The sequence below is a fragment of the Lonchura striata genome, chromosome 5 (genome assembly GCF_050655825.1).
Source record: "Lonchura striata isolate lonStrDom1 chromosome 5, ASM5065582v1, whole genome shotgun sequence".
In the NCBI taxonomy this organism is placed as follows: domain Eukaryota; kingdom Metazoa; phylum Chordata; class Aves; order Passeriformes; family Estrildidae; genus Lonchura; species Lonchura striata.
This window is the reverse complement of record NC_140707.1, coordinates 28,655,526-28,683,424: the sequence shown is the minus strand read 5'-3', so window position 1 is coordinate 28,683,424 and position 27,899 is coordinate 28,655,526. Positions and strand designations below refer to the sequence as shown.

The 27,899-nt window shown below is 40.9% G+C and overlaps 1 protein-coding gene across 15 annotated transcripts in view; it reads left to right on the top strand.

Moving 5' to 3' along the window:
• TSPAN4 (tetraspanin 4) overlaps positions 1-27,899 on the top strand; it is a 430,007-nt gene that overhangs the window by 385,950 nt on the left and 16,158 nt on the right. For all 15 annotated transcript variants that reach the window (XR_014955985.1, XM_085581605.1, XM_085581598.1 and 12 more), the window contains one exon: positions 22,989-23,090. Coding sequence is in view for 14 of the 15 variants with exons in the window: in XM_085581605.1 (XP_085437731.1) it covers positions 22,989-23,090 (102 nt within the window). In the remaining variant the exon portion in view is untranslated. The remainder of the gene's footprint in view (positions 1-22,988; positions 23,091-27,899) is intronic.

Sequence of the window (27,899 nt, the reverse complement as noted above, 5' to 3'; positions counted from 1 at the left end):
TCCAACAAACCACAGTGAGACACAATCTGGACCCCAATCAGGTTTCCACCCTCCAGACAATCGATACTCAGTCCATCAAGGGAACAGAGTCTCTCCTGTGCCACAGACCCCCCAAGAAACACAGCTCCACATCCTGTGTCTCCATGTCACACATGGCACCGCCCAGAGAAAAGTTTGCCATGGTGACCCTTCTCCTTTCCATGCACAGTGCTCTCACCACCAATGCATGGATGGACAGACTGCTTTTAGGATTTTTCCTTTCAAGGATGCCCTGCCAAGAGGGGAGAAAACAACAGTTCAGTTTTTCATTGTTTGGGACCACAGTCCCCCCCATTTTCCCCTGGGGCCGAGGGCTCAAGAACAGAGATCTTCTTCTCTTCTCTTTCCTTTCCAGGACAGGGGGCGCCACCACAAACCCCCTAACCTTTTCTCTGTTCACTCCACTTTTTGTCTTTTTCCCAGCTGAAGCAGGTCTCTTGACTCACTGGCATCCTCCCAAAACACAGTCCCTCTTGGAGGAGAAGATTGGTTCAGGTTGTGGCTAACACTGAAAAGTCCAGCCAAAAGCCACTCCTTGTCCCCCTCCCATCTAGAATTCCTCCTTCTAACATCCCAGGGTCCAAGGTGTCTCTCTTCCTCTCTTTCAAACCGAGGAGGGGAAGGAAAAAATTCACAAGCTTTCATTTCTCAAGGAAGGGTTAAAAGTCCGAACTCCCAGGATAGCTCGATGCCCGGACATCCAGCAACTCCCACGCACTGGGCACCTTGGAGCTCCCCCCGCTCCTCCTTCCCCATGGTGGAATTGCTGACAGAACTGCTGCTGTTTCTTTCTCTCTCTCCCTCTTGGGAGAGAAACTCTGGGTGGGGGGAACGGAGACATCCCAGATTTCTCCCACCCTTCCATCTGCAGGGGCCAGCCCGGTTCCAGGCCTTCCACCACCCAGCTCGTGGCTGGGCAGGGGAGGTTTGCACTCTCCGCTGACCGGGACCAAAGAGAGCAAGTTCCCCTGGGAATTCTGCTTTTAACCCCTCTGTGTTCTCAGAAGCCTGTCCACCTTCAATTGGTCAATATCTAAATTGACCTCTTCCTTCTGGAAAAAATTCTCTTTCCGTGTCAAACCACGACACCTTCCCAGGGATGGAGGTCAGAATTCCAAGACCATAGCTCCTGGATCTCCTTGGTTGCCCATGTTGAAGATAGGAGTTGGTATTTGCTCTCTTTCAATGGTCAAGAACTCTCCAGCCTCTTGTGGGACAGAGGTTTCTCTTGTCATGTTTGATATTGGCATTTCTTGTTCAAAACTTTCCATCATTTTGCTGGCAAAACAACATCTCAAGTGCTGCCTGCAAGGGCACTACATATTCTGGAGCAGATGAAATATTTATCTGTTAGCACTCCCATTTCAGCCTTTTTGTCTCATTCTGGGTATTAATTTTGGGCATCTGCTGCAACTAGTCATCACTTTTCACAGCAATTATGGAAATTTAGTGTATCTGAAATCTGCATATATACCAACAATTTGACTTAATTTTTTTTTTTTGGTTTTATGGTAATTTGTTGAAGGCATATAATGGCAAAAGCTTTCCAATGACAAAATGTTCCCATTGGTGCATACCATAAGTTTGAAGTGATTAAACAAAAGGAGAACATTTGAGTTAAAATTGAACATGTGACTTAAAGCTTTTCCTACTAACTGAAATGACTGCTTTTCCAATTAGGCTTTGACTGTCAATTACTTGGAGTTACTTTTTTAAAATACTTTGCATGCCTGGAATATGCTTGATATCAAACTGCTAAGGGGGCAGCAGGGAGAGACTTTATTCCACATCAGGCTGAAACTTTTGAGGATTTAATATATGCTTTTTCCACATACTTGTTTATTAGATTTTGTGATTGGTTATGTTTATATTTTTGTATCAGCTAGTGTTATGTATGGTAAAATGGAGAATTTGGATTTTTGCTTTCCCATAATTAGTAGGACCTATGCAAATGCCATAGGAGTTGGATTCTGGAATCCTCATTTCCTTATAAATTCTCATCCAGGGCAGCTCCCAGCACACTCCTTAGACACCTGATAACTGTCAACATTACTGTGTAGCTCTTTGAGGAGATTGGATCAGGCTCTGAGATGCACAGCTCTACTCCCTGCTTGATCTAGAAACAGGTATGAGAGACTCTTCTGATCCAAAGGCATTCCTCTACCTATTCCAAGCATGTTTTGACCAATGTTCTGCTGGAGTAGCTGGCCATTTGGAGTAAACCTGTTTGCTGTGTGCCTGGGGCAGCTTTATTCTTCCCTGTGAGGCTGGAGTGACATTCTTCAATGACTTGTGGTATGTCCTGGTGTGAGATTTGCCTATGCGTGGTCCTTGCTATGTTCTGTGTATCAGGTAGATGCCAACAGCTAGGTTTGGAGGTGGACTTACAAACCTTTTTCACATGTCTTTATGAAACAGTTTCAGTACAGATGAATAACATATTTTAAATCACCAGCTGTGTGTGGAGCTTTTTTCTGGCCTCAGCAGGATGCCATACAGTGGTATCATCTGCAAGGGTCCCTTGGTAAGTCCTCATCTATTCCACAGCTTTTATGTTTAGAGTTGATGCATCTCATTAATCTTTTTTTTTTTTTTTAATAGCACACTAAATTCAAGTATTCCAATACTCATTCTAAGTGTTTTTCCATATAAATTCTTCTAGGGGAGATTAATTTATCAGAGAAGTGTTGAGTAGTCCTGTTCTATATAGATTTTCTTTTGAAAAGTGGCACATTTAGAGATTGAGAAACAGAGCTGATGAGATGCAGTACTTGAAGCATGTTTCTTCAGTCACAGAATTATTCTCTTTCTCCTCAAAGACTGTTTGTCTTGTTCAGCTTAGAACCATGAATCCACAATTTAAATAGTGCAAATTAAGAGGACCGAGTTTCTGATCTCTGAAAGCTTGCAATGTCCTGGTTGCTCTAACCTTCCAAGAGAAGAGGACACTGAGAAGTCCCCATGTCAATTCTGGCTTGCCCATCACTTCACCTTCAATCCTTGAAACAATTTCCCGGTGGGAATTTTAGGTTGCAAGCTGATAACTTTTGTTCTGATTGAACAGATTTAAGTGGAGTCAAGAAAGCAAGCATTTGACACTTCTTACAGAGGTTATTTTTAAGCAACTTCTAGGTGCTCTTTGAAGTGGTGGTGGAGTCTGATAAAGAGAAAAATTAATGCTAAAGGAAAATTATATTTGGAAGATGCTTAAGTACATCCTACGTAATAAAAATGTGTTTTTAAGCTGAGAGTAATTTGAGTGTCTCTCCCTTGTTGACCTGCTTGGAGATAACTCAGAGGCCTGAATTTTGAGAGTTCCTGAAAGTGCTGGGATATGGAGTGCCCAGAATCCCTCTCATGTTTGCAAGTCATCTCTGAGGTGGAGTGACCCTGAACAGCAGCACAGTGGTGGCACATGCTTCAGGGCACTGCCCACTGCAGCAACTTGCTTTACAAGGGAAGAATTCCCTGGGTAAGAATGAATCTTAACATTCTCCTTTTTGTGTCCTGTGACCACAGTGCTGAGCCTCTTGTATTCCCCTTGGAATAGGGCTGTACACTGTACATGGAGGCTAAAAATGCCTTCATGTTATTAAGTGTGTAGGTTTGGATCACTTCCTTTGTTTTATCAGCAACTGCCAGCTTAACTGGTCATCCATTTCAAGCTGAAATGGAAGAATAAATTAAACAAGGCTTTTATCTCAGCAGATTTTTATAAAAGTGAGTGGGGAATGGAAGATGGATTGCATTTTATGAAGTAGGAAATTAAATTGTCCTTCTACTCTCTAACTTAAAAATTCAGGAAAACTCAGGAAATGCTCATTGCTTTTTGGATGTACCAATATCCCTCCTCAGACCTGGATTGTGTCAGAACATACAGGAAGGGCTTTAGGATTTGAGAAGGGTGGCTGTATAGGTATTCTCCTGCAAATAAAGCTATTTCCCACCTGCAGGTGAGTTGGTTGATCTGCACCAGATTGACCCTGAGGTGCTCTGTGGCTCCAGCTCACACACCCAGGCTTCATTAAAGGTCCTGGTGAGGGATGAGTCCCCTTTTCTGACCTCTCCAGTCAGCAGCTCTGGGCACTGGGATTAGGTGGGGAGAAAGGGAAGGTTTTATGCTGCTGCCTTTTCTCAGGGAGCACAGACTGTTTAGCTTTTCCTGCATCATGCCTGGGATGAAGATTGGCATAGCAGTTGAAGGGATTGAATGAGGGGCTTTACACTTTGCTGGAGATGAATATGAATATGAATATGATTGGTCTCCAAGCTGGGAGTAATGTTTCTTACTAGACGTGACACAAATTGTGGCAGAAATGGCTGTTCAGGATTTTTCTGGCTGCATTTGTTCTGTCCCTCTATCCAAAGGAATGCAATCCTATGGCCTCAAGTTATTTAAAGCGATTAAAAACTCTCCCCTAGTGAAAGGAGTGATGAGGGGGATTCTTTACTTATTCTCCATTAGTTCTGAGCAGGCTTGACTCATGAATCCTGTAACCTTGGCAGCAAGAGAATCCCCTTTTGCTTCACTATCTGCAAGGAAATGAATTACACAAGCATAGAAATTCATGAACAGTGAATGCTGCAATTAATTTTGTTAAACTCTCTTTATATATTTAGTTTGAGAAGAGGAAGGAAGGAGAAGCTTATCACCAGCTATGAGCATGAAGCCACAAATCTCACACAGCTTTCACTTTGAGATAAAAATGAATCTAAAAGAATCCAAAACCTTTTGTTTATTTTATATATTGGAAGAATGAGAAATGATGAAGGCAGTAATGCAAAGTAGTGTTAACATCACAATCCCCATATTGAATTGATTAGCGTGGAGAAAACACATTAATAGCTTTTTTATTACTAGTCTGAAAACTTTATAATAGCATTTATTGAAACAGGATAGAAATGTGAATGGCTGAACTTTATAAATCTCAGCTCATATGTGATGGCCTAAACAGCGTCTGTTTTTCTTTAAAAGTCCAGACTTTAAAGCTTTCCAGTTTTCCCCATGTAATCTTTCATTTGTACTTATTAAGCAGGCAGTCATGGTAGAGGAGAGGCTGGATGTAAAGCTGAATGTATTGAATGTGCAAATTTTTTCTCTTTATGGCCAAAACAGGTGCATGTAAATGTTTCATCAGCACACCCATTAAGTTCCAAGTGGTAAATTTAGCCACAAGCATTTGAGGTGCTTACTTTGCATTTAATTTAGAGCTAAAAAAAGAAGTAGGTTTATTTAAAATGCATTACAGTCAGCTTATTTAATATTCTTATTCTCATATATTCTTATTCATTATTTATGTATGAAAAATAAATGAGAAAGTCACAGAAATACCCACACAGCTCAGAGTGATGAGGGTAGTTATTCTGAAATAGGTAAAATCTGGCTTAGCAGCCAGCCAGTCATTTCTCGATCATGATTGAAACAACCTCACTGAAGTCAGAGAGCCTCTCCCAGATGGTTACAGAGTAACCCTGTTATCCTCTATTTTTAAATAATATGTCATGTTGTTGCACAGTGTTGTGCTTAGGGAGTTCTAGGTCTGTTTCATCCCTTTTTGTTATTTTTTCTGTGGGTGGGGAGTGTTTATTCTTGTGGCACAGCCTCACTTTGCCACAGGTAAGAAGATGCAAGGACTTCTTGTGCGTCAGTTGTGTGTGAAATGCTTTATTTATCACATCGGTTCAAAGTGGGTGGCCAGAAATAGTAATTGCTGGACAAGGGGAACAATGGTATGGTAAATAAAGTGCAGTAAACAGAACTGCTATCTGGCATAGAAAAAGAAATAAATCCCTGTCTGTGTGGAAAGCTGCACTGAAAGGAGAAGGCTACAAAGCATGAAGGAGATTCTTTGTGGTAAGATCATATAGATACAGACCCCTGAAAAGTGTGCTTGGATGCTGTTTGTTTGAAAACTATCTACTTGATGAAGTTTGGAATAACTACACACTAAATTCTTAAATATGAATCAAAATAGAGTAATCATCTTTCTACTGTTTCAACATGTACTTAGCCAGAATCATGAGATTCAGTTTGGTGAGGGTTTAAATATCTGGGCTTCTCTGTTGTGTTTTACTTGCTTTGTGTTTGGCATGCTTTTCTTTATTCCCTTGTCTTTCATAGGATGGAGTTCTACTGCACCCCATCCTTACAATATCTCTGTAAACAAGAAGAAAACAGAAAGCTTACTCCTTACACTTCTTCTTGAGATTGGCTGTATTGCCTTACCCAAGTTTTATAAGATAATTTTAACAACTTAAAAAACTCTTCATGGATCGTTCAAAGTGACAGGAGATAGAAAAACTAATTTTTTCTCTCTCTGATTTTTTTCTTCCTGTTGAAGCAGTCTTTTGTGGCAAAAAGGAACACTTGTTTCCATCCCAAACCCTTCCTATCTTGCTTCATCACAAGTCACACTGCATTAGAGTCTTAATGTTTCTATCAATAAATGATGGATTTGCCAATGGTGATTTAAGTTTAAAATTACTTGTGAAAACTTAATGAAGCCTGCAAATCATGAATTAGATCTCAAAGAAATAATCTCTGACAGTTAAAAACTACAGGGCCAACATAATTTCAAGGCTGGCATTTTTCTCCCCTCTATAAATTATGTATCAGGGCAAAACAGAGGTGGCTCTGTAGGCATTATTATGAGAGTAATAGCAAATAGCAATTTGTCTCTTGTTGCCAGAGCTTTCTTTTATTGGTGTGTAGTGGGGTGGGTGACATGCTCCTGCAGAAAAAAATTAATCTCTGCTGCACCTTGTTTTTCTGAGTGCCAGTCTGCTTCTTGTCTGTTTGAGTTTTTTGGGGTTTTTTTTTGTTTTTTTCCATTGGTTTGAATGATGGTTTCTAATCCCATTTCCCAATCTTGTGTCCTCATTACCAAACTGCTCAGACTGCTTGTCTGCTGTGGACAAAAATGATACCCTGAAGCTCTCAGCTATTGTATTTTTAAATGAGGTTATATTTTTATAACCCCAAGTCTCTTTTGCAGACTTAAAGTGTCCCTTTTGGTCCCCATTTTGCCTGTGTAGGAGAGAATGCCTGGTGCTGTTTGCAGTTTCATGAGAATCGCTTTTCTCAAAAATGCATGTGGGGGATTTGCTATTGCTTGGAGCATATTCGTTTAGTTAATTAGATTTGTGAAAGAAAATTAAAAGTTTCCTGTCCTAAATTCCAGATGTTTAATGCAATTTGCAAATGGTTATAAATCTATCTAAAATAGCCAGAAGAGCCATAGTTATCCTATTGATTCTGTCCTTTCTTTTCTCTCAAATCCAGGGAGATTAGAGTCGTTAAAGCCTTTCCCAAAAAAGGGGATGGGTGAGCAGAGCGCTTCTACTGCTTTAATAATCTTGCCTATAGACTTCTCCTCTTATCTGTTCATTTTGTTTTAATTGACCCTGCAGATTAACCCTTTTTACATCAAAATTTGGGTTCATGTTTTCTAGTATTAACAATTACATTGGGTGTTTCCAAAGTTGTGTGTGGTTTTGTGCCCTCACATTTTTGTTGTGGAACAGTACTCCAGTGAACATACAGCTTTCTCAGTTTTGCGCTATATTTTTCTAATTTGTTAAATGATTTATTTTTCTTTCCCTTGTGTCTGCATAAGTTGTCTTAGTGGGAACAAATTCAGCCCTGGCTGATTAATCTGAGCATTTCTGTTGTCCTGTTTATGTTGTAGAAGGAATGGTGAGCACAATGAGGTTAGTAATTGAAGCTTGTTTCAGTGCTTTCATTTACTCCATGTATGCTGGGTGTCATTTTTCATCTGCAAAGCTGCTTTATGCAAAAGCTGAATATCTGTTACTTCTGATTTGCATGGCTTCAGCTCTGTTTCCAAGATTAGATTGTCTGTGGCACATTTATCTATCAACAAATTGTTTGTCTACGTGATGAGACATTCCCTTTGGCAAGATGGATGCAGTTCTTCCTTGCTCAGCCTCCAGGTTAGAGTACTTGTGATTCTTGACTGAATGTTTCTTTCACAGACTTCTGTGTGCATTTGGCTCTAAGGCCAGAGGTACCACTAATGTGAAGTTAGCAAAGATATTATTAGTGTTCATTGAAGTCTGTACATGGGGATGTGGCTTTGCAGCTTCAGAACAATTGGAATCCTGTCCCTGTCCCAGGATTTCTGTAGTGCTGTTGGAGTCCTCCATGTTAGTTGTGTGAATCTCTTGGTGGTGCTGATGAGCCTTGGCTGTGCTGGCAGCAGAGAGCACTGGCACTTTTCTCCTTCAGTGGAAATGTCTGCGCTGGCATGGTTGCCTGTGGAGTCACACAGCCAGTTTCCCAAAGCTTTTCTTCCTCCAAGGGCACTCTGACTCCTGTGACATTTACATCCCACATTCTGTCTTGGTGTTTCCTGAGTCTTTCCTCCTGTCAGAGTTGATGCCACTCTATCTTTTGACACAATGGAGTTTGAGAGTTGTGGTTTTCCTTTTTACTGTTAATATACTGCAGCACTTCCAAGTGATACTGATGGGTTTCACCATTGTTAGTTCTCTTGACTTCCACATTTTCCAAAATTCAGAGATAAGGATGCCAACACCACTGACCTGACCAGCACTCAGAAGAGTATGTCAGGTTTTTATATCCCAAAGCAACACTAGATTGAATTAGAGTCTTCTGAAATTACAGTCAACATATTTTCTGTGTTGATTAGAAAAGCAATTGGAGCCAGTGTTTTTTTGTTGTTGTGATTTTCTTCTTCTTGTTTTGGTGGTGGTGGTTTCTGGGGGGGGGGGTTTGTTTTTTGGTTTTTTTTCCCTCCATTTGTCTTCACAGATGTGATGGCAAAAATTTCAGCAGCTCTATGTCAAGAAGTATAGGAATAGGGAAAAACACCTGATCCTGTATCATTCTTTTCTCTTTTGGAAAATATATCATAGATAAAGAGATTCTAACAGTTTTTTGACTATTGCATTTTCCAGCAGTCAAGCCCAAGAAAGGTGAAAGTTGGCATAGCAAAGACTTCCTCATCTGTTGTCAGATTGTTGCACAGTGAAGCAGTTCTTGTGTGACCACTTGAGAGCTCCTGTTTGTCACAGCTACATAGCTGAGGGGATTTGGTCACTGCCTCTTGTTAAAGTGGTCAAAAAAAACCAACACAAAAAACCCCAGGCATATCATAAGAAGGAAATGGTCTTTAGTTTTTTTTTTAGTGCATTTTGATGCTCTAAAATGGCACTGTGCTCTTTTGATGGCACTGTATGTCCAGTACGTGTTATTTTGTGAGATTCTCAACAAGGATAAGTAGTCTACATAGCAACAGCATCTGTTAAATAGTCCTATCATCAGCCCATGGGGCTGTGCCAGAGTTTCACCAGAGCTGGGAAGCTGCCAGCCTTCACTGGATGAAATCATGCGAGATAACAATGGCAGCGAGGCAGAATGACAAATACAACTCTTTCTTCTTACTAATCTGGGGGGAGGGGACTTGCCTTTTGTTTTTTTATATTTTAAAACTTTTAGCATAAACCACAAACCCTCAACATCTTACAATAAAACCTTTTTTAGTAAAAGCCAGAATTCTCAATTACAGTTGCTGGATTCAGTATCTGAAGTATTTTACAAACTCTCATGCCAGTGTTATGGGACTTCTCAAAGTACCCCAAAAGCTGGTAGCATTGCTAGAAGTAAAAGGTTGCTCCTTTGGACTTAGTGACTTGTGCAGACTAATCGTAGCCTGCAATTTTTTTCATGCGGCTGGGTTAATTTGGGGGTTTTGTGGGGTTTTATTTGTTACTTACAGGTTTTTCAAAAAGCATTCTCTGACTCTTTACTGTTTAATATTTAGGTTCTGCTGTTTGTCATCCCAAACCAAACAGGCTGTTTTGCACTCCCCTGACAGAAGGAAGAAAATGTGTTAAAGGAAAATGATCAATGATGAATAAACAGCAGAACTGCTCTCAGACAGATTTTCATTCTTGCTAAAAACTGCCTTTTCCAGCATTTATATGCCTGACTTTATGAGCATTAATTGGGTATGGTCTGGAGAGAGTCCTGGTGATCCCACACCCTGCCAAGCCAGTGCTGCAAATTCTCAGGGAAGTAGCTGGCAGGACAGGTGAAGGACAAAGGACAGGTAAGATACAGAGTGTTCCTATGAAATTAAAAGAGACAAAAGAACTCAGTTGTTTGTTCTATAAAATAATCATGAGTCATTCATGGCTGAAACTTAAATTGAAGACACCTTTTGCTGTTTATCTTGTTGTCCTGGCTTTATATAAGAAGGACTAAAATGTGCTTGCTTGTACCAAGGGGGTTAAGGCAACACATCTTGGAGCTGCTCGCCTGTGACTCCTCAGGCTTGGCCTGTCCCTGCAGGGTCCCTGTCCCCCCAGTCCTGGGGGCTGAGGGCCTGCAGGCTCCCAGGCTGTAAGCAGGGAACAAAAGCAGCCTCTGAGGTAAATGCCATGGATGTGCTGCAGGGCACGGGAGCCTGCTGCAGATGGTGGCTCTGCAGCAGCTGGCCTCTGTGTCTTGGATGCCATGGCTCCCAGAGGACAGTCAGTGTTGACATGGACAAGGGAAATGTGGATTTGGAAGATACAGAGCTCATTGGGATAATTCAGGCTGTGACTGAGAATTTGTGCCTCAGATCACAAGTGCTAGTTTAAAAGGATCAGTGCCTGAGTCCCAGGATGGGATGTGCTAGAGAGACTGATGTATTTGCTGTCAGCTGTTCTTTCAGGATGGATTCGAAGCAAAGCTCTAAGTGCAGGGCCTAGGTGACATAATCTGGCATGAGTAACCCAGTCCCTATCCATGGAAAACTTGCGGCCTGCTGGGAAGGTTTGTAACTTTTAAGATCAGATGAGACAGTTACAATCCTCTCTGGTCCATAGTGCTTCAATCAGTATGCTTGCCATGAAACTAATTATATTTGAATTACAATTTAAAAAAATTCTTGAGTCTTTGGTTAAAGGCATCATTGACTCATTCCTCAATTTCTTCCAAGCATTTATTTTTGCTTAATGGATGAAATTATGCCTTGTGTCTTTCTTGTATTTATCTTAAAAGCTCTAACCACTAACTCTCATTGTATCATTTTGTGATAGAATTAAGTGCTGTCTTCTGTTGAGAACTGCTGCTCCATGTGGGTACCTGAAGATTGCAATTACACTGGTTTTTGACCTTGTCACTCTGTTAGTTTTTCCAAAAATGTTAGTCATGTGAAGGAAAGCACACTTCTCAGTGATGGCTCTGGAATCCTTTCAGATTTTCAGTAGATTTTTGAAAACATGGCTATCAGTTCTGCAGTGTAGAGGTAATGATAATAATCTGCCTTTATGCAGCTGATGTTGAATAAACCCATGACTGTTGACTCTGTGAGCTGGGAGTATTGCCCTCAGAGCATGTCCATCTCCATTTCCTCAGTCCTTCCACAGGTTTCCTGCTTTCCAGAATATAGTTTCCAGTCTTGTAGTGTGACCTCACATGTTTACATTAGATGTCTTTTCTGGTATTTGTCTCAATAAGCCCTGAAGCTCTGTAACCAAGCAGGACAAGTGATATCAGCAGATTCTTTAATGCATGGCAAGTTTTGTGTGGTAACTGCAAAATTTCATTAGCAGTGATTTTTATGCTTCCTTGCATAGTATCAGAAAAATACCAAATAACTTTGTATCAAAAACCCACTAAAAACCCCTCTGAATGAATCCTGTTTTTAACAATGGGGGGGGGGGGTGTCTGTTAATTTTACTTTTTAAAATATATCCAATGTGGCTACAGTAACTTCTTTTTTCCTCTTGTGCCCCCATAACCCTTGACACTGATTGAAAAATTCAGTCAAATTTGAGCTCTTCAGAGGTGTCAAAACTACTAAATTTAGGTAGGTATAGAGACCCAAATGAATGCCCTATGGAAAAAAATGTCCTGGAGCTATTGCAGGCAGTGTTACTGAACATCAGAGAATCCAAGGGGAATGAGAGGGAACAGACAATTTCCACTTTTAACGAGAGAACTGGGATTAATGCTTCTCTTTTGCAAAAAGTCAGTCTCTTAATTAGGAAAGAGGGGCTCATTTTAAAAGGTAGAAGGATGAACAATAAATTCAAAGAAAGCCAGAAGCAGCTGAGGAGCATCCTCACAGATGTTCTTGGGACTACTGTCACATGTGGCAGATTTAATCTTTCACTTTGGTTTCTGCTCATCTCCAAGGGATGACTCACCCCTCTGACAGAGACTGTTCCTGAACAAACCAGACCACCATGGACAGTGGCTCCGTCTGCCTGGTTTGCTTTGAGCACCTTGGTGCCATTCCTAGAAGGGGCTCTGGCACATGGCAGAAACTCATTTGAGGTCCTAAGCTCAAACACTGCCTGTTTGAAAACACAGCACCTTTGGTGCCACTTTGCAGTGGCTGCTGCTTCTTTGGTAAAAGCTACTTTATCTATGCAAAACCAGCACGTGCAATTCTGTTCTGTGTGGAACATCCAGTCTCTCACTTGGTGAAGGTACTGTCACTTATCTCTGTTTAACAAATGGGGTATCGACCATATTTCCTTCTCCATTCTACTCATGTGACTTCCAGTGAGAAATCCAACCTGCATTTGGTGCCATAGAATTGTGACTGGCAGTTTGTTTATTTGCTTGTTTTCTGTTATTATGGCAAGTGATCTTCATGTAGTTTATTCATTTGCAGTGACTGAGTCCCAAATCATTCCATTCACGATTATATCTGCTTTCAGTGAAGTGCATTGAAGAGCTGCAATTGTTGATTTCATTAAAACAAGGGAGGCATTTAATAGCAGTTATTCACTTCTGTTGCTTTGGTTATTTATCAGCTTTCTAAGACATTTTGTTTCCAGTTTATGACATCATCACTGAAAAGCTTACCTGGAGATTAAACTAAATAATTCCAGTTGCTGAAGGTCAGAACACCCATGGTGTCAGGGTTATGGGTGTGGAAAGGGAATGGTTTCCAAGCTGATGTGCACCCTCATAGAAACAGGGGTCTGAGCCACTGGAAACACCATGTGAGGATGCCAGGTTGCATAAAAGTGAGCAACTCCATGGTCAGGAAGATTCCTGCCAGCTGATGAGCTGGCATTTAGCAAATCCTTTGTTCTTCCAAGTACACATCCATGTGATTGGAAGAAAATGTTTTTTCAAGGAAGAAAAGATAGGTAAGGGGATCATCACCTTCTCTGTTCTTTGGGCAGGCAACTCTGGCACTGGTTTTGCGGGTTTCTGCCAGCTGTTCCTCCAAAGCCCACTGATTTTCCTGGATTTTGGATTTGTGCTGCCCTCTCTCTCAAGGGGTGCATTCTGCACTTTTCCTACTTCCAGGCTGAGCAGGGACCGTGCTGCCACAAGAATGAAGCCCACTGGAGTGTACTTGACTTTGCCTGGTGCTCTGTTCCCTCCAAGGATGATGGTAGTTCTCCTCACAGCATTATTTATTTAAAGTAAGTTAATTTCAGAGAAAGCTTATCTTAAGAATAATAAAACAGGCTGTGTGCAAACCTCACTTTTCCCTAAGGATTAACGTTCCCTGGATCTAGGAAGACACAGCTTTCAATCTGTTTCCACAGAATCACTTTTTTCAGACAAGTTTCTCCAGGCAGAGTAGCAGATTTTAACCCTTCAGTGGGTTTGGTTTGGTTTGGTTTGGTTTGGTTTGGTTTGGTTTGGTTTGGTTTGGTTTGGTTTGGTTTGGTTTGTAAATGGGTCTTTTAGTTCCAGCTCAGAGAAAGATGGCTTATCAGCAGACATTTAATTTCCTTGGTCTAAGGAATCAGGAAAATTTCTGCCCCTGAGGAAATTAGCCAGCCCTGTCCCCCAGCAGCTTGCCCAGTTGTCACTGGTGCCAGTGGAGCTAAGGTCTGCGTTCAGCAGAGCAGCTCTGACACCAAGAGGTGGCAATGCCCATGCCTGTGAATAACCAGAGGAGCTTAGAGCCTTCCCCATGACCCCAGCAAGGCTCAGGTGGCACCAGAGGCCCAATACAGAGAGGGTGTAGTTGTTTTGATGTTTGCAGAGTTGTTTTTACCTTACAGCAGTGGACAAATCTGTATTTTGGCTTGTATTTTTCTACCAAAGTCATAAATGAGGAAATTAGGTTAACTGGATTAAATGGATTTGCAGATAGCCCACATTTACACAGTGTGGGAGCCTCGCTCATCTTGTACCACAGTGGGAGCACAGGGCATGATTTGCCTTAGTTCTCCCTCCTTCTCTGTTATTTTAGTAGTGCCCTCTCTTATTTGAATGCTCTCTCATTCACCTTTAAGCTAAGTAAATGAGTATGGTAAATAATTGAAGCCGAGTTTGATCCCACGGGACAGCTGCAGTAAATGGCTCAGTGGGCAAATGGCCAAGTTCTTCATCTCTGTGAGCAAAGTGCTGCCTTCCCTTTTTCCAGCCCACAGCATCTGCAAAGGATGATGTGTCCAGTGTCACTGGTCCTGGTACCTAATCACTCGGGGGTCATTCATTCCTCCAAGGGAAGTGCTTTGTCTCCCTGCTTTCACTTGCCTCTGCAGTTCTGAAGCCTTTGTGGCAGCTAATTGGATCTAAGGCTCTATTGACATGTGCACGCACACAATCGTGTGTGTGTGGGGGGGGTGGTGCTCTTTTTTTGGGTCTGAGTAGTTGGAGATAACAGGGTGTTAGCACTTGAAACACAAATGCAACCCACCTTTCATGTCTCTTGGCAAACAAAGGCTCAACAGCACGTATCATGTTAATTAGCATCTTTCCCATTTTGCTTATCTGAGGTGATACTGATGACTGTTGAGGACAAATGAAAGTGATTATCTATTTTAAAATTTAAAAAGAAAACAAAAGGTAAGGAGACCGAATACAGATAACCTAGGAATATTAAGCATAGGTTTTGAAAAGAGTGTTTTCCTTTTCCACTGGCTTGGACTCAGTGTGTGTGGGATTTTAATAAATGAGCATAGTTCAGAGGAGTCTTTACACCCTGGCTCAAGGTGTGTTCCTGAGGCCACTAGAGATCAAACAAAAATTACCATTTTCTGGGACAGGAGGGAAAGAGGTGAATCAGGCCCATGTGTGGGGTAAGATTATTGAAGTGAGTAGGAGGAGTGGCACAGGAGTGAGAAGAGGCCTTTGAAGATAGGTTGGGAGATCTGTGGAACACGAGGCTGATGTGTGAAGGCAAGGGAGGCTTGCTGGGAGAAACAGTTGGTGGGAAACGTGACTGGAGAAAGGGAACAGAAACTCTTTTGTACCAGACAGCTTTGGAGCAAGCATATGAAGAAAACCTGCTATAAAAGGAGCTTCATTCTGGAAAAGAACTGGCATAGTTGGACCATGATGACTCACAGCTTTGCCAGTGTCACTGCTGTTGAGGATGGGTTTTCCCAGCCAGTTTAATAACCTGAAGAGCCTATTTATATGTAAACAACAGTTTCCTTCTATAGAATCAGCATCAAGTGTATCCTGAATGCTCTATAATTAGGTATGTCACAAAAACCATGCACTTCAGTGTTCGTTCACCTGTAATTCCTCCAACACACTGGTGAGGCTTTTGTCACCAAAATCCATAATTGTTAAGAAGAATTGACTTAATAACATGGTAGTTACTTTGCAATGTCAGGCTTCTGAGTAAGCAATTGATTTGATTTACCTGCCTAGTTTCACCCAGCTCTTTCCCCATGTCTGCTACAGCATTCAAATTCCTTTAAAGCAAGAAGCAGCAAGCCAAGAATTCGTATTTAAAGCTTCTACCCCTAGTCTCACTAAAAATAAAGAAGATTGAGGGTTTTTTAAGGAAGCGTTAGACTATCTTATTGGGCAGTACCTGTGCTAGGTGCCATACAGACAGCTGAAATAATGTGTTGGTTCTGCTACTGGCATCATTCTCTAAATGAGCCAAGAAACTGCACAGCTGCAGCTTTAACATTTTTAGCCTGTGTGTCTGAGTTTGTTATGATGTGTTTTATTTAAACAAACCTGGGGACCTGACACAAAAGTATTTCAGCTGTTGCTGTGCCTAAGAGCAGGTTACCTGGCAGTGGCCTCTGGCTACAGAGCAGTTTATTTCCCCTTACCACCAATAATAGGAAGCTAAACAATGATAAAATGCCTGTCTTTCCCTTGGACCTTTAAAGGCATTTGGACAAAATCAGGTGCAAGTTGCTGGAAACATTTGAATTTGCTCTTGCATGAAAAATTTTGAGTTGCAGACTTTATTGACTTCCCATCCTTGTGATCTGCTGTTTAAAACAGATTAACTAAAGCTGCTGTGGCATTCATTGGCATTTCAATAGTATGAAAAGTACAGGGATGTTTGAGTGGCTCCTTTCCTGCAGCCTCAGCTGGTTACTGCTGCCTGCTCTCAAGCACAAGGAGGTGATGGTGGGAAGAAGACAGTGACTGAAATTGCAATTAATTGTATGCACAAACTGTGTCCCTGAAAACACTGGTTTGAAAAACCCAAGTTTATAAACTTTATTACTTTCTTATTAAACACTACTTCAACTTCTTGGTTCTTGCTAGAGCACATAGAGAAAGACTTTTTTCTTATAGTTTCACCAATTGCCTACTCCAGGCCAGTCCTTGCTTTTGCTTCCAGATGAACCTCAGTTTTGCCTGGAAGGTTCCTCTCTCTCTCTCTCTCTCACTCTCTCTCTGGTTAGAAATGCCATTCATTGTCTCAGATTCTGTACAAGTGCTTCATCTTCCACACTGGGTTTGGCATTCAAATGCCTACTGCAAATTATTTATTATATTATCAACTTTATGGCGTGACTAGAGTCAGCTTATTCCTGTTTACAAGTAGCTGAAACAAGAGAAGCAGTGACTTTTCAAGAATCTGTAGAGAGCCTGTGGCACAGCTGAAAGGTCTGACCTCAGCTGACCTAAGCCAGGAGATTTCAGAAACGTTCATTCTTTCTGCTCCCAGACCATTTCCTTTGATCTTCTGTTCCTGTATTCCTTACTCTTCTGAAGTTACACAGCCAGTGCCAGTGCATCTCTCTTGATATCAAACACTGCTAGAGCAATAAGTATTTCAAATAAATTATTGAAGTTTAGAAGATCTGTAAGGTGATGCTTGATGTTGGCTTTTGCAGTTGAGTTAGGAGAAGAGAATTCACTAGCTAGTGGATTTCTGCATTAAAGGAAGCAATTACAAAAAAAAAAAAAAAAACCCCCAAAACAAACAAACAAAAAAAAAACAAAACAAAAAAAAAACACAAAAAAAAAAAAAAAACAAAAAAAAACAAACAAACAAAAAAAAACAAAAAAACAAAAAAAACCCACAACATTAAGTCCTGAAGTTGTTGTTTCACATTTGGGGAAAAAGCAAGGAAGGGAATCCCAGAGTGCTGAGCAAAGTGTTCTGGAGATGTGTGACACTGATGATAGTGGCAAGAAATTAGCATATTGTTCCTTAACTGCCAAATATCACCAAAAAGAATGCAGTATCTCTTATTTACTAAGTTCTTGGAAGATTTCTATTTATAGGCAGATGGTGTAAGGAAGATTTCAGTGATGAGGAGAGCATTTATGGCTCTCAGCTTCTTATAGACAGGCTTGGGGACATCTCATTTAAAACAAGCCATACCTGTTGGTACAATCAATCTCATCTCTTCTTAGCAGGCAAAAGCTCCCACAAATGACCTTATAGATTAGGCACTTACTGTTTACATTCAATTTCCCACTGCCTGCTATTTGTAGAGAATGATTATCAAGGCATTAAATTAAAAGTTTTTCCTGGTGAAAAACTACTGGATATTTTGTCATTTCCTTAGAGCCTCTCCTGTTCTGCTGGAGAGACACAGAGGTAGGGGAAGCAATCACCAGAAAGGTCAGGAATATTTGCTTACCAATATTGGAGCACTGCTGAGAGGCTTTCTCCAGTTAAGGGGACTTTCTGGGGAGAGGTTTTGTTCAGGTTGTGGTAGGAAAGCATTGAGGCTTGAAATTGAAAGTCTCCAGTTGCCTGCAGGTTAGAAAGCTGGGGATGCTGCTGGCACCCTCTGGCCTTTTCCTAAAGGCTATGCCCAATATAAGTGACATCTCATGCTTTCAACAAGCTCAAGAGGAGTTAATGAGGATCTCCCCAAAGCCTTCTTTTAACCTTTATTCCAGGGAAGATTCCAGCAAAGCCACCTTCCCTCAGTGTTCTGGGACAGGGGAAGGACTTTGTGCCTTCAGTGTTGCTGGAGCTTTAGTTTGATCAAAGTTGTGCCTCATATTAGTTATAAATACTGATAATACCCCTGTTCTGCACAGACACAATTCTCTTGTTTGCCCAAGATGTTTTGATCAAAGCACTTCCTTCTGCTTATCAGCAGCAAAATTACAGGACTGGGCTTCTCAGGGAACAGTATTTGTCTTCTGTTTCATACCTTAACAGTGAGTACATAAATTCCAAAGCCTCTCATTTAGACAGAGAGTGAGAAGTCTGTGAAATCATCCCCAGGAACTGAGAAAGCCCCTACAGTCCCTCATCTGTAAAACAGAGATGGAATTAATTATGAACCTGGGTGTTTGCAGTGCAGAATGTTCATGCAGTGCTTTCAGCATGTCTCTGCTAAGCAGGAGTTTGTTGTTGCTGTTGTTACATAGTTTTTATCTCATCCTCAATTATTCTTAGCTTGTCTTACTCAAGGAGACAAGGTGGAGTCTGACAGCCCCAGGTCCTCTTGAAGTGTGCTGGCTTCTCCAGCTGGGCTTGTCAGCCAGCCAGGCACAGTTCTGCTCAGAGGCTCGGGATTTCTGAGGCAATGAGGGGACAAGGCTGACAATAAAAGCAGCCTTAGTGTGCATTGCTACAGCTTAAGTAGCTGCCTCAAGGCAATACAGATGAAGAAGGAAACACTTTAATTTGGCCTGAATTTATATGCAGGCTGGAGTAAGATTTTTTTTTTTAAGCAATGTTTTGTCCCAGCTGTAGTTTAGGTGAGGCTCAGATAGGTCCCTGCCCATTCTCTCTAACTGCATCCAGTTTCCAGCCACTTTCCCTGACGTCTGTGACAGGTTCTCTCCAGTCCTGCCACATCTCTTGTAGTTTTCCCTTCTGCAGTTCAAATACTCAGTTTTCTTGAAACTGAAATTTTTCCACCTTAGATCAGTGTGTATTTTTAAGAAAGTCTTTGTAATAGGACAGTGGGAGATTACGAGCCCTATTAGGGCCTAATGGAAGTCAGTGAGAAAATACAGGTGCTCTTTGCAATAGGAACAGGATCTTAGCTTAGGTAAAGTGCAGCAATATGCATGCTCTGCTCTAAGAAATTATTCTCTTGAAGGCATGGATTGTAGTGGATCACCACACTGGGACACATTTAGCCTACCAGAAACACCACTGGAACCTGATGGGGTGATAAACATCACTGGGCATAAGCATAAGTTTGTGCACTGGGCAAGGCTCCAGTGTGTCCAGTATGTCTGTGAACCCAGGGCTCACAGGAATTTACACTGATGGCATGGGGGGCATGCCAGCTTCAAGCTTTCACCTCTCATCTGTTGACCAATGAATCCCAAGGAGGAAAAGAATTTTTCTCTTCTTCACTAACAGATTGATAAAAGGTTCTTGCTGCCAAATCTTTAAGAAACTCTTTTGTCTGAAGAAATCTCTGGTATTCCATATGTCTAAAAACAGGCATCTCATTTAGAGCAACAGTTTGTCTGCAGAGTTTTTGTTACTCTTTGTGCTACTTCACTAAATCTGTGATTTGTGAAGGGCCTGGCTTGTGTATGGAAGAATGTAGGAGATTCAAATTGCAGAATATTAAATATAATACTTGGGTCCTGATTTGAGATAGACATTTTGCCTGGCTGAGGACTGGTAGCTCAGAGACAAACAAGGGAAGCTGACAGATTGGTGAATATTGGGTAGGATCATTTGTCAGGAGATGTGATGAATCACTGTGGCGCAGCATTTCATTTTCAGAAAGATCATTTTCTGAAAAAATTAAATTAAAGGCAGAAGAGACAGCTGGCTGTGTTTTGAAAGTTTTAATTTAAATCAAAGTTACAATTAGAATAAAGGCATATTGAAAAGTTCCTGTTATTCTAAAAATATTTTGAGGAAGGAAAAGAATTGAGGTTAGAAGGAAACAGGAGGACCTGGAAGACCACTTGACAGCTGCGCCCCACAAATAGGCCTTGGATTTTACTTACCTCTCTCTAGTCAAAGCCAGTAGGAATTGTATGTCTAGAGCTTCAAGCAGTGCTTCACCTGCAGGAAGAATATCCATCTTATAACCTTGCACACAGGTTATTTGAGCAGAGGTCAATGTGCTTTTAATAGGACTGCACGTAGAGCCTGAGCTCCTCACAGTGGGAACGAGAGCAGCCCTCCTGTTTCATTTTGTCTGGCCTCTTAGGAAGTCCAAGGCTACATCAGCACTGATTAATTCATGCAAGGTAACACATTAATAACAAATGGAAACAAGGGGGACACAGGGGGTGGAGGCTTCCTGCTGGTGCTTCAGCTGCGGACACAAGTGCCAGGAGGCCAAGGGCTGATCCCTGTTCCCCCTTTCTCCTGGAACCCAGTTGCCACCCACAAATTCAGTTTTTCTGTACAAGGTTATTCCTAGGGTTTGATCAACACCTTTCTGACCCTAGTGTAAGCAGAAGAGTGTGAATGCTTCAGGGAGTAGCTCTGTGACAAAGATATTTTAAAGCAGCTGCTCTTCACAGAGCAGCATACTGTTGTATGTACAGCATACTTAATTAGAAGGTCAGATGGAAACTTTAGTAAAACAGAACTGTGTAAAATCTTATCTTTACCATTACTTAAATCAACATCAAGTTCTCACTGTGTGTATATGTGTAAAACTGGTATTTCCAGATGCCTTGCCTGTCAGTGGACATGAAATAAAAAGGTAAAACAATCTGGCAGTACTGTTCCACAACATGTTTGCCTCTTTCAAAGTTGTAGCCTGCATAGAGATGAGAGAGAGAAAAGGAAATGAGACACACACGTGATGTGGGATTCTAAAAAACATTACATCCTCTTCCAAGCAGGATTCAAGCAGGCACTTAATTTTTAAAACAACAAATAATGATGGGTCATACCATGTGCAGGACTTGATATTGAGGCTTTCTGAAATAGCAGTGGGAGAACTGGTCACATAGTGCCTGTTTGCTTGACTAATGCTCTGCTGGTTACTCGGTTTAGGAAATATGGAACTCTGATGCCAGCTGTGTTCCCAGTATAAAGGCTTTGCACTCTTTGTGCAGGAAAAGTGGTTAATTTTATGAGAAAGCCTCAGCAAGTTGTTTGCTAGTGAGGCTTCTCCAGGTAGAAGGACGATCAGGAATGCTTGGTGACACAATCTCTTGAGACCATGCTAAAGCACACATGGACTAACAAAACTTTTCTCTTGATCTTCTATGAATGTTAAGTTAATAAATTATCATGATGTTAATATCCATCCCAAATAGGATGTCAAGATTGCAAAGCAAAACTTGAGTAAGGAAGCAGAAACTTTGCATTTTGCATCCTTTTAACATGGCATTTACCCTTCAGATAAGAATTGCTGTTCTCGCCCTTGTTCCATATTAGTGCTGATATGAACCTAAGGCTGGTGTGTAGCTCTCTCACTCTACAGGGCAGATAGTCTCAAGTGAAATAAATTAATATTCAAAATAAACCTTTCTCTTTCATCTTCAAGGTAACAGATCGCCTTGCTGGATTTCTGTCCCCACCTGCCCTTAGTTACTCTGTTTCTCTTCACCTCTGTCAGTTTCTGAATAAGAATTAGTTTTTCAACAATTAATTTACCTCACTGCCTCTGTAGGACATTACCTAAATTTCCAAGCCTCTCTGAGACTGGCATCACAACCATGCCCTTCCATCCTAATTGCTGGCTCTGCTGGAAATCACAGCAGGTCCAGTTGAGACACAGGGAGCTGAGGGTAAGTGCAGAGCTGAAACACAGTTCAGTCTAATTCTTAAATGAATGCTAGGAATCCCCAGCACACATAAGTTTATCGCTTATTGCCTGTAATTTTCTCAACTAATTCCAAATTTAATGACAGCTTTCAGCTTTGGTGTTCTCTTCTAATTAATGTACCAGTGACTATAATCTCTGTATAAAGCCAAAAGCAGCTTACATGATAATTACAGAGGGATCACAGCACCTACTGTTTAAGGAAGGCATCCATGAGAAAGGTCTTGCATTATAGTTAAGGTGCTGAGATTAACTGGTAATTAATCTTAACTTGTGCTGTTTCTTTTACTGCCTCAAAGCTTTTTTATTACTGGCTCAACATAATGCTGGTAAACTTTCAGGAAGGAAACAAAAGAACTGGACAGATCAAGCATAGTCTTGCACACACAGCACATACAGCAGAGGCTTTCTGGACGTGGTGAGCTGTTGAGGTCATAGTATTTTTGTAGAGTCATACTGTTGAGTAATTTTATATTTTTCCCATGATAGTTATGATGTAGTGGGTTGAAAATTCCTCTTTTACATTGTGCAAGATTCTTTGCATCCACCTTTTTTGCAGCTGCAGTCAGAAAACAATTCTGACTGCACAAATCAGAAGTGAAGCCCAAGTGTATGACAGAAGCAGAGTACCTTTGCTGCATCCATTAACTCAAAATTAGCATTGGTTACATCATTTTAGACATGCACCATGTCTGTCTGCTTTCCAGTATGGAGGAGTACACATTAATGCTCTTGGTCGCAATTAAATATACTAAACTAAAAGGAAACACTATATGTAGATGAATATTTTCATAGATAGGCTTATTTGTAAAAATGTGGTTAAACTGTATCCAGTCTCCCTGTAGTACTTTGGTAGTTATGTGAGAAGGGAAAAGATGTATTAAAGGTCTCTGTGAATAAACTCAGAAGAGGAACTCCTTATGTTATTTACAAACTTGGTTAAACTTTTATTCATTTCAGTACAGGACCATTGTCCAACAGCTCTACACTCCATGCTCTTTGATTCTGAAATGTACTCAGCAAATTTTGAGTTCTGTGTCTTTTGTTGTTGGTTTTAGATTGACAAGTATGCTCAGCGGGATCTGAAGAAAGGACTTCACTTGTATGGGACAGATGGAAATATTGGCCTCACTAATGCATGGAGCATCATTCAAACAGATGTAAGTCTGAGCTCTCTCTTTTAACCTCTTCCTCTTTACCTTCTGGGTTCTGTAACAACATGTTCTGGGTGCAAAATCTCCAAATCCCAAGTCACCCTCTGTCTGTCACCCAATCAGCACATTAGCAACTAAACTTTCTGCTTTTTGTAACAAGCAGTATTTTTTATTTGTTTCTCCTTTGACAGAAAATATCTTCCTTTTAAAAGAATACTATACTAAGAATGCTATACTAATGTTATATTAACTTATAGAAGAATGCTATACTAATGTTATACTAAGTTGATGCCTAAATATCATGCAGTTCTGTGCTATGTGGATTGTGAAGGAAATGGTCAGACAGGAAACAAGCAATAACTTTTCTTTAAAGTCAAAGGGGTGGCTTATGTTGGGATGAAGAGCAATAGCATAAAAGGAAAGAACCTCTTCAACCACCTTTTAATTTCTGTTCTGTCTCCTTTTGCTGCTACTACTGCTCCCACTAGTGAGTCAAAATGGAAACAGAGCCTGGTGTTTGTAACCTCCTCCTACAGTCAGTACGTTTTCCCCAGCAGAATTCAATCATCCTCCATCACAGGTGGACTGGGAATGCTTTTTGCTGTGTTGTCACTGCTCTTCCTTTGTCCTGATTCTCTGACAGCCTTCTGCCAGTGTTCATCTGCTAAGGACTGCTGAACATTGTAGCTGGCTTTCTCCTCTGTCCTTGTCTGAGGGAACACCATCACTGACAGTTCAGGTTTATTAGCTCTATACTTGTTTCATATTCAGTCAGTTCTCCTGAGGGGTGCTCTTTGTGATTTCATGTTCTCTGCTTCTTGAATGGTAAAGTGCTCCAGCTTTTCTCCTGTTTTAAGCAGAAGCACTTGCACTGCCTTGGCTTCACTCAAAAAATCTTGCATAGACTTCTGAATTTCTCCTCCAGAGGTGCAAGTGTGGTACAGACAGGAGGGGTTTAGTCTTGCCTGGTGTCTTAAGTGGATCAAAGACAGTAACCTCTCCCACTGCTCCCAAAGTCTCCTCTTATGGACAATACAAGGTAATAGGAGAAACAGGCTGCTAAAAACTATCTGAGACATGAAAGCCTTGAGATCACTAACAGAACAAAAGAACTGATTGGCCAAACTCTTTGTGCATCTCTGGGTCTGCAGGACCTGTGCTGAGTGCAGTAGGTTGCCTTCTTTTGTGTGTGAAAGACAAACGGTCCAGGTCCAGGAAAGAAGCCAATTTCAGTCCTGCATCCCAACAACTTCATGTGAAAAGTTCTTTCACTTACCTTTATAAGGCCTGAACATCTTGCAATATTGTTAATAATTTCCTCTTACAATACTTTTTCCTTTTTCCTGTATATCAAATATGAGAAGGCATCAGTTACTGACAAAACAAATGCATTAGGTGGTGCTAGCTTGAGAGTAAGCCATGTGAAATACAGATAAGATTTTTAATATAGTTGCTTATATCCAACAGTATTACAAATTTTACTATTTTACAGTAACTTAATTTTATGTAGTAAAAACTACTAATACTGAAATATTTGTACTAAGTATTAATCCACTTTCAGTGACACCCCAAGAACTCTTAAAAGCATATAGCAAAGGCTGGGGGAAAGGCAGTTTTTGGAGGTCTCATGGAATATAAACACCGTAATTCTTCTCCCCTTTGTGTAAAATAGGTGTAGCAATATATGCAATGTCTAGTTCATATAGTCACATTTTTTCAAAATCTTCATGAGTTGATTTGATTCAGAAAAGATGTAATAAATAATTTTGGAAAGTGACATTATGGTGAGAAATTTTAAATACCTTATATAAACAGGCAAAGATCAGGTAGCGATGTGATTGCAGTTTTTAAAAAGAGAGCAGTGAGGAAAAAGTGTTGTGAGAGAAAAGGGCTCTGTAGTTGATCCAAGAGCTAAAAACTCAAATTAGACATATCTGGTGGTCAGATGTTGTTGTACAGCAGCACAATAGATTCCTTTTCTCTAAAGAATAAGACCTGGCTTTTGGCTTGAAGGAAATGGTCACGTTCAGTGACCAGCTTAGGTTTGAGGCAGGACTCAATAGTTTGGTTTGCATAGTGCTGTTGATCATGGTCATTTACCCTGGTAATTCCTTTGGTCTTGAAACCCATTATAGTTTAAAGAATTCCTTATAAGTTTCAGATGAAACTCATGTTAGCTGACTCCTAGGAGCTCAAAAGATGACAAGAAAATGCCACCCCACGGGCTGTGTACAGCCAGGGGATATCGTCCTCTCATGGCCACAGTGAAATTACCACTTGCCTGCTTGGCAGCACCACAGTGTCAAAGTCATTGTGCTCCCCATGCTGGGCACTGAGGAAAACAGCAAAGAGCTCCCACAGATCCATTTTTGCCACTCTGCATAATTGGTTCTCACATGTGTCTTTCAAAACTATGTGGGAATAGACTATTGCAGAGGTGCAGCAAAGACAATCCCATCATGGTTAATTATGTAAAACACTTTGCAGTTGAATAGAACTATCTAAATGCCAGCTTGGGGGGTTTTTGTGTAATAATCATTATCTCTTACATCCCTAATCAGTAGAGTGTAATCACTGATTGGAGGATTAGGGTGATGCAGGGGATTTTCTGCAAGGGAAGTCCCAGCTCAGGCTTGCTGTTTGCATTCTGTCTCTTAAGGCTCACAACAAAAATCCACAGTAGGGCAACCACGATGCCATGTAGGACAGAGTTTTTCCTGATGGAAGACATCATTCACTGAGCCATGGGCTGTGTCTGTATGTGGATGGAAAACAGCATTCTCACAAAATAAAAGTGCTGTGTAAAAAATGTGACAGTAACAGAAATCATAATGAGCCTTTTGTCCCCTCTGCATTTGCACTCCCTTCTTTGTAAAAGTATTTTTCAGAATCTGAGCAGTGGTTAAAGCAGTAAATTTGACACACTGGCATAGTTCTAAATTTCTCTCAAGATTTAAGATAGAGACCATCCCCATCCTGCATTCATTAGGTACTACTGTGTATGGCAGCTTTGGCTGAAAAAGGAGGAAAAAGTTTTTCTAAGGAATCACATTTAGATGGCATTTGACTTTTGTGGGATTGGCCAATCACAGATCAGAGGGGAGTTTTGACGGGGAGTGTGGATGCCCACTGCACATAGTGACTTGTGAGGGGCGATTGTCAAAGGTCTGAGCATCTTCTGAGGAAGGTTTTTTTTTCCAAAGCCTTTGTGCCTTGAGAAATGGTTTTCCTCTTTTTAACAGAAACCTACCGTTTTCAAGGGAAACAAGGGAAAAACAGGGCCTGTCTTTTAAGAGGAAGTTGCAGTTTTGGCTGGTGTCTGAGCTGCTCACCTTACTGGTAATGGAAACTGGGTTTACCTGCAAACCTGCTAAGTGTATGAGAGGAAAGGCAGTGGACTCATTTTGCAGTCCTAGTAAGCCTCTAAGTCAGGGAGCTGTTTCAAATCACAACATTCTATTGATTTCTTTTTAATACCTTCAGCTAACCAAACTCTCAGCCTTTCTCAATAGCGCTTCAAACCTTTAAAGGATCAGAAACACAAGCAGATGAATTCTGTGTGTCACGACTGAAGACTATGAAAGCTTACAAAGTGATTTTCAAACATGACTAAAATTCTGAGTTCAGGAGGTAAGTTATCCTGAACTGCATTAAACTCCTTACCCACCAGGACTGGTTAAAGTCACAGGTGGAGATCATTAGAAAATGAGGAACAGGCATTAATTTTTAAAATGTTGCTTCATCCCCAACATCTTTGTGATCAATATTTGAACACTTCTACTTTTAACTAAGCGGGCAGTAATTCGAGAGGCATGCAGAAAACCTATTAGCTTCACTAAAGTGAGCAAATTCAGCTCACTTTTGCTGCTGTGTAATGCCTTTTCGTGTCTGTTTAGACCACTGTAACTGAGAAGAAATTTGACCCATCTCCCTATTCCAAGTCATTGATTCTATTGGATCAAGGCATACTTTAGAATTACTTCCAAAGTAATCCAAACCACCCATTAAACATGATTTTTAGAACAAAGCTATATTATTCACCACTTTTTACAGTGATGGAGGAAAAAGGTGTATAGAAGGCTCCCTACCTTGTCTCTAGTTCTTTGCCCCATTCACAAAACCAGAAAACAAGGCTTTGCTAAAAAACTGTCTGCAACAAGGATTGAATATCTGTTTATTTTCACGAACCCTATCCCAGCCTGACTGACTCTGCAGGAATTTGGCAAAGAAGATAAGGCCTACTTAGCCTTCAATATTTGGAATAATGTAAAATATGTACAAGTGTCCAATTCCTTATCAGGAGTTACACTGTTGCACTGAGATAGAAACTTTTAAAATAGATTACTCCCTTTTAATGTCTGTTAGTCTGGGTCCTCCAAAGTAAGCACTGTTAGTTTGTAATTATTTCTAAAAAATGTAAATGCTGAAAGTAGGAACAGAACTAAGCAATTAGGCAAACTTGTGAAGGGAAGAAGACAGGAGTATAAATGTGACCAACAAATGAATGTGGTTGTAGAAAGAATTGACTCTTCAATGCTTTCATGCCTGGCATTGGCAGAACATCAACCTTTGTGGTAGGACTGGCTACAGCAAATTGCTGGTGACAGATATTGTCCTTCATGTGCCCTGAGCTTTCTCCATCCTCCAGGTGTAGGCCTGTCTCCAACTATCCCTGCTTAAAGACCTTGCCAATTTTCAAGAGAACACTGCTCTCAAATCTAAAAGGACTCTATAAATATTAAGTCCTTCGTATTCCCCTTTCTTCTAATGGTCCCTCATCTCCCTCAATAATTTGGCTGCTTACTGTTCAGCTGC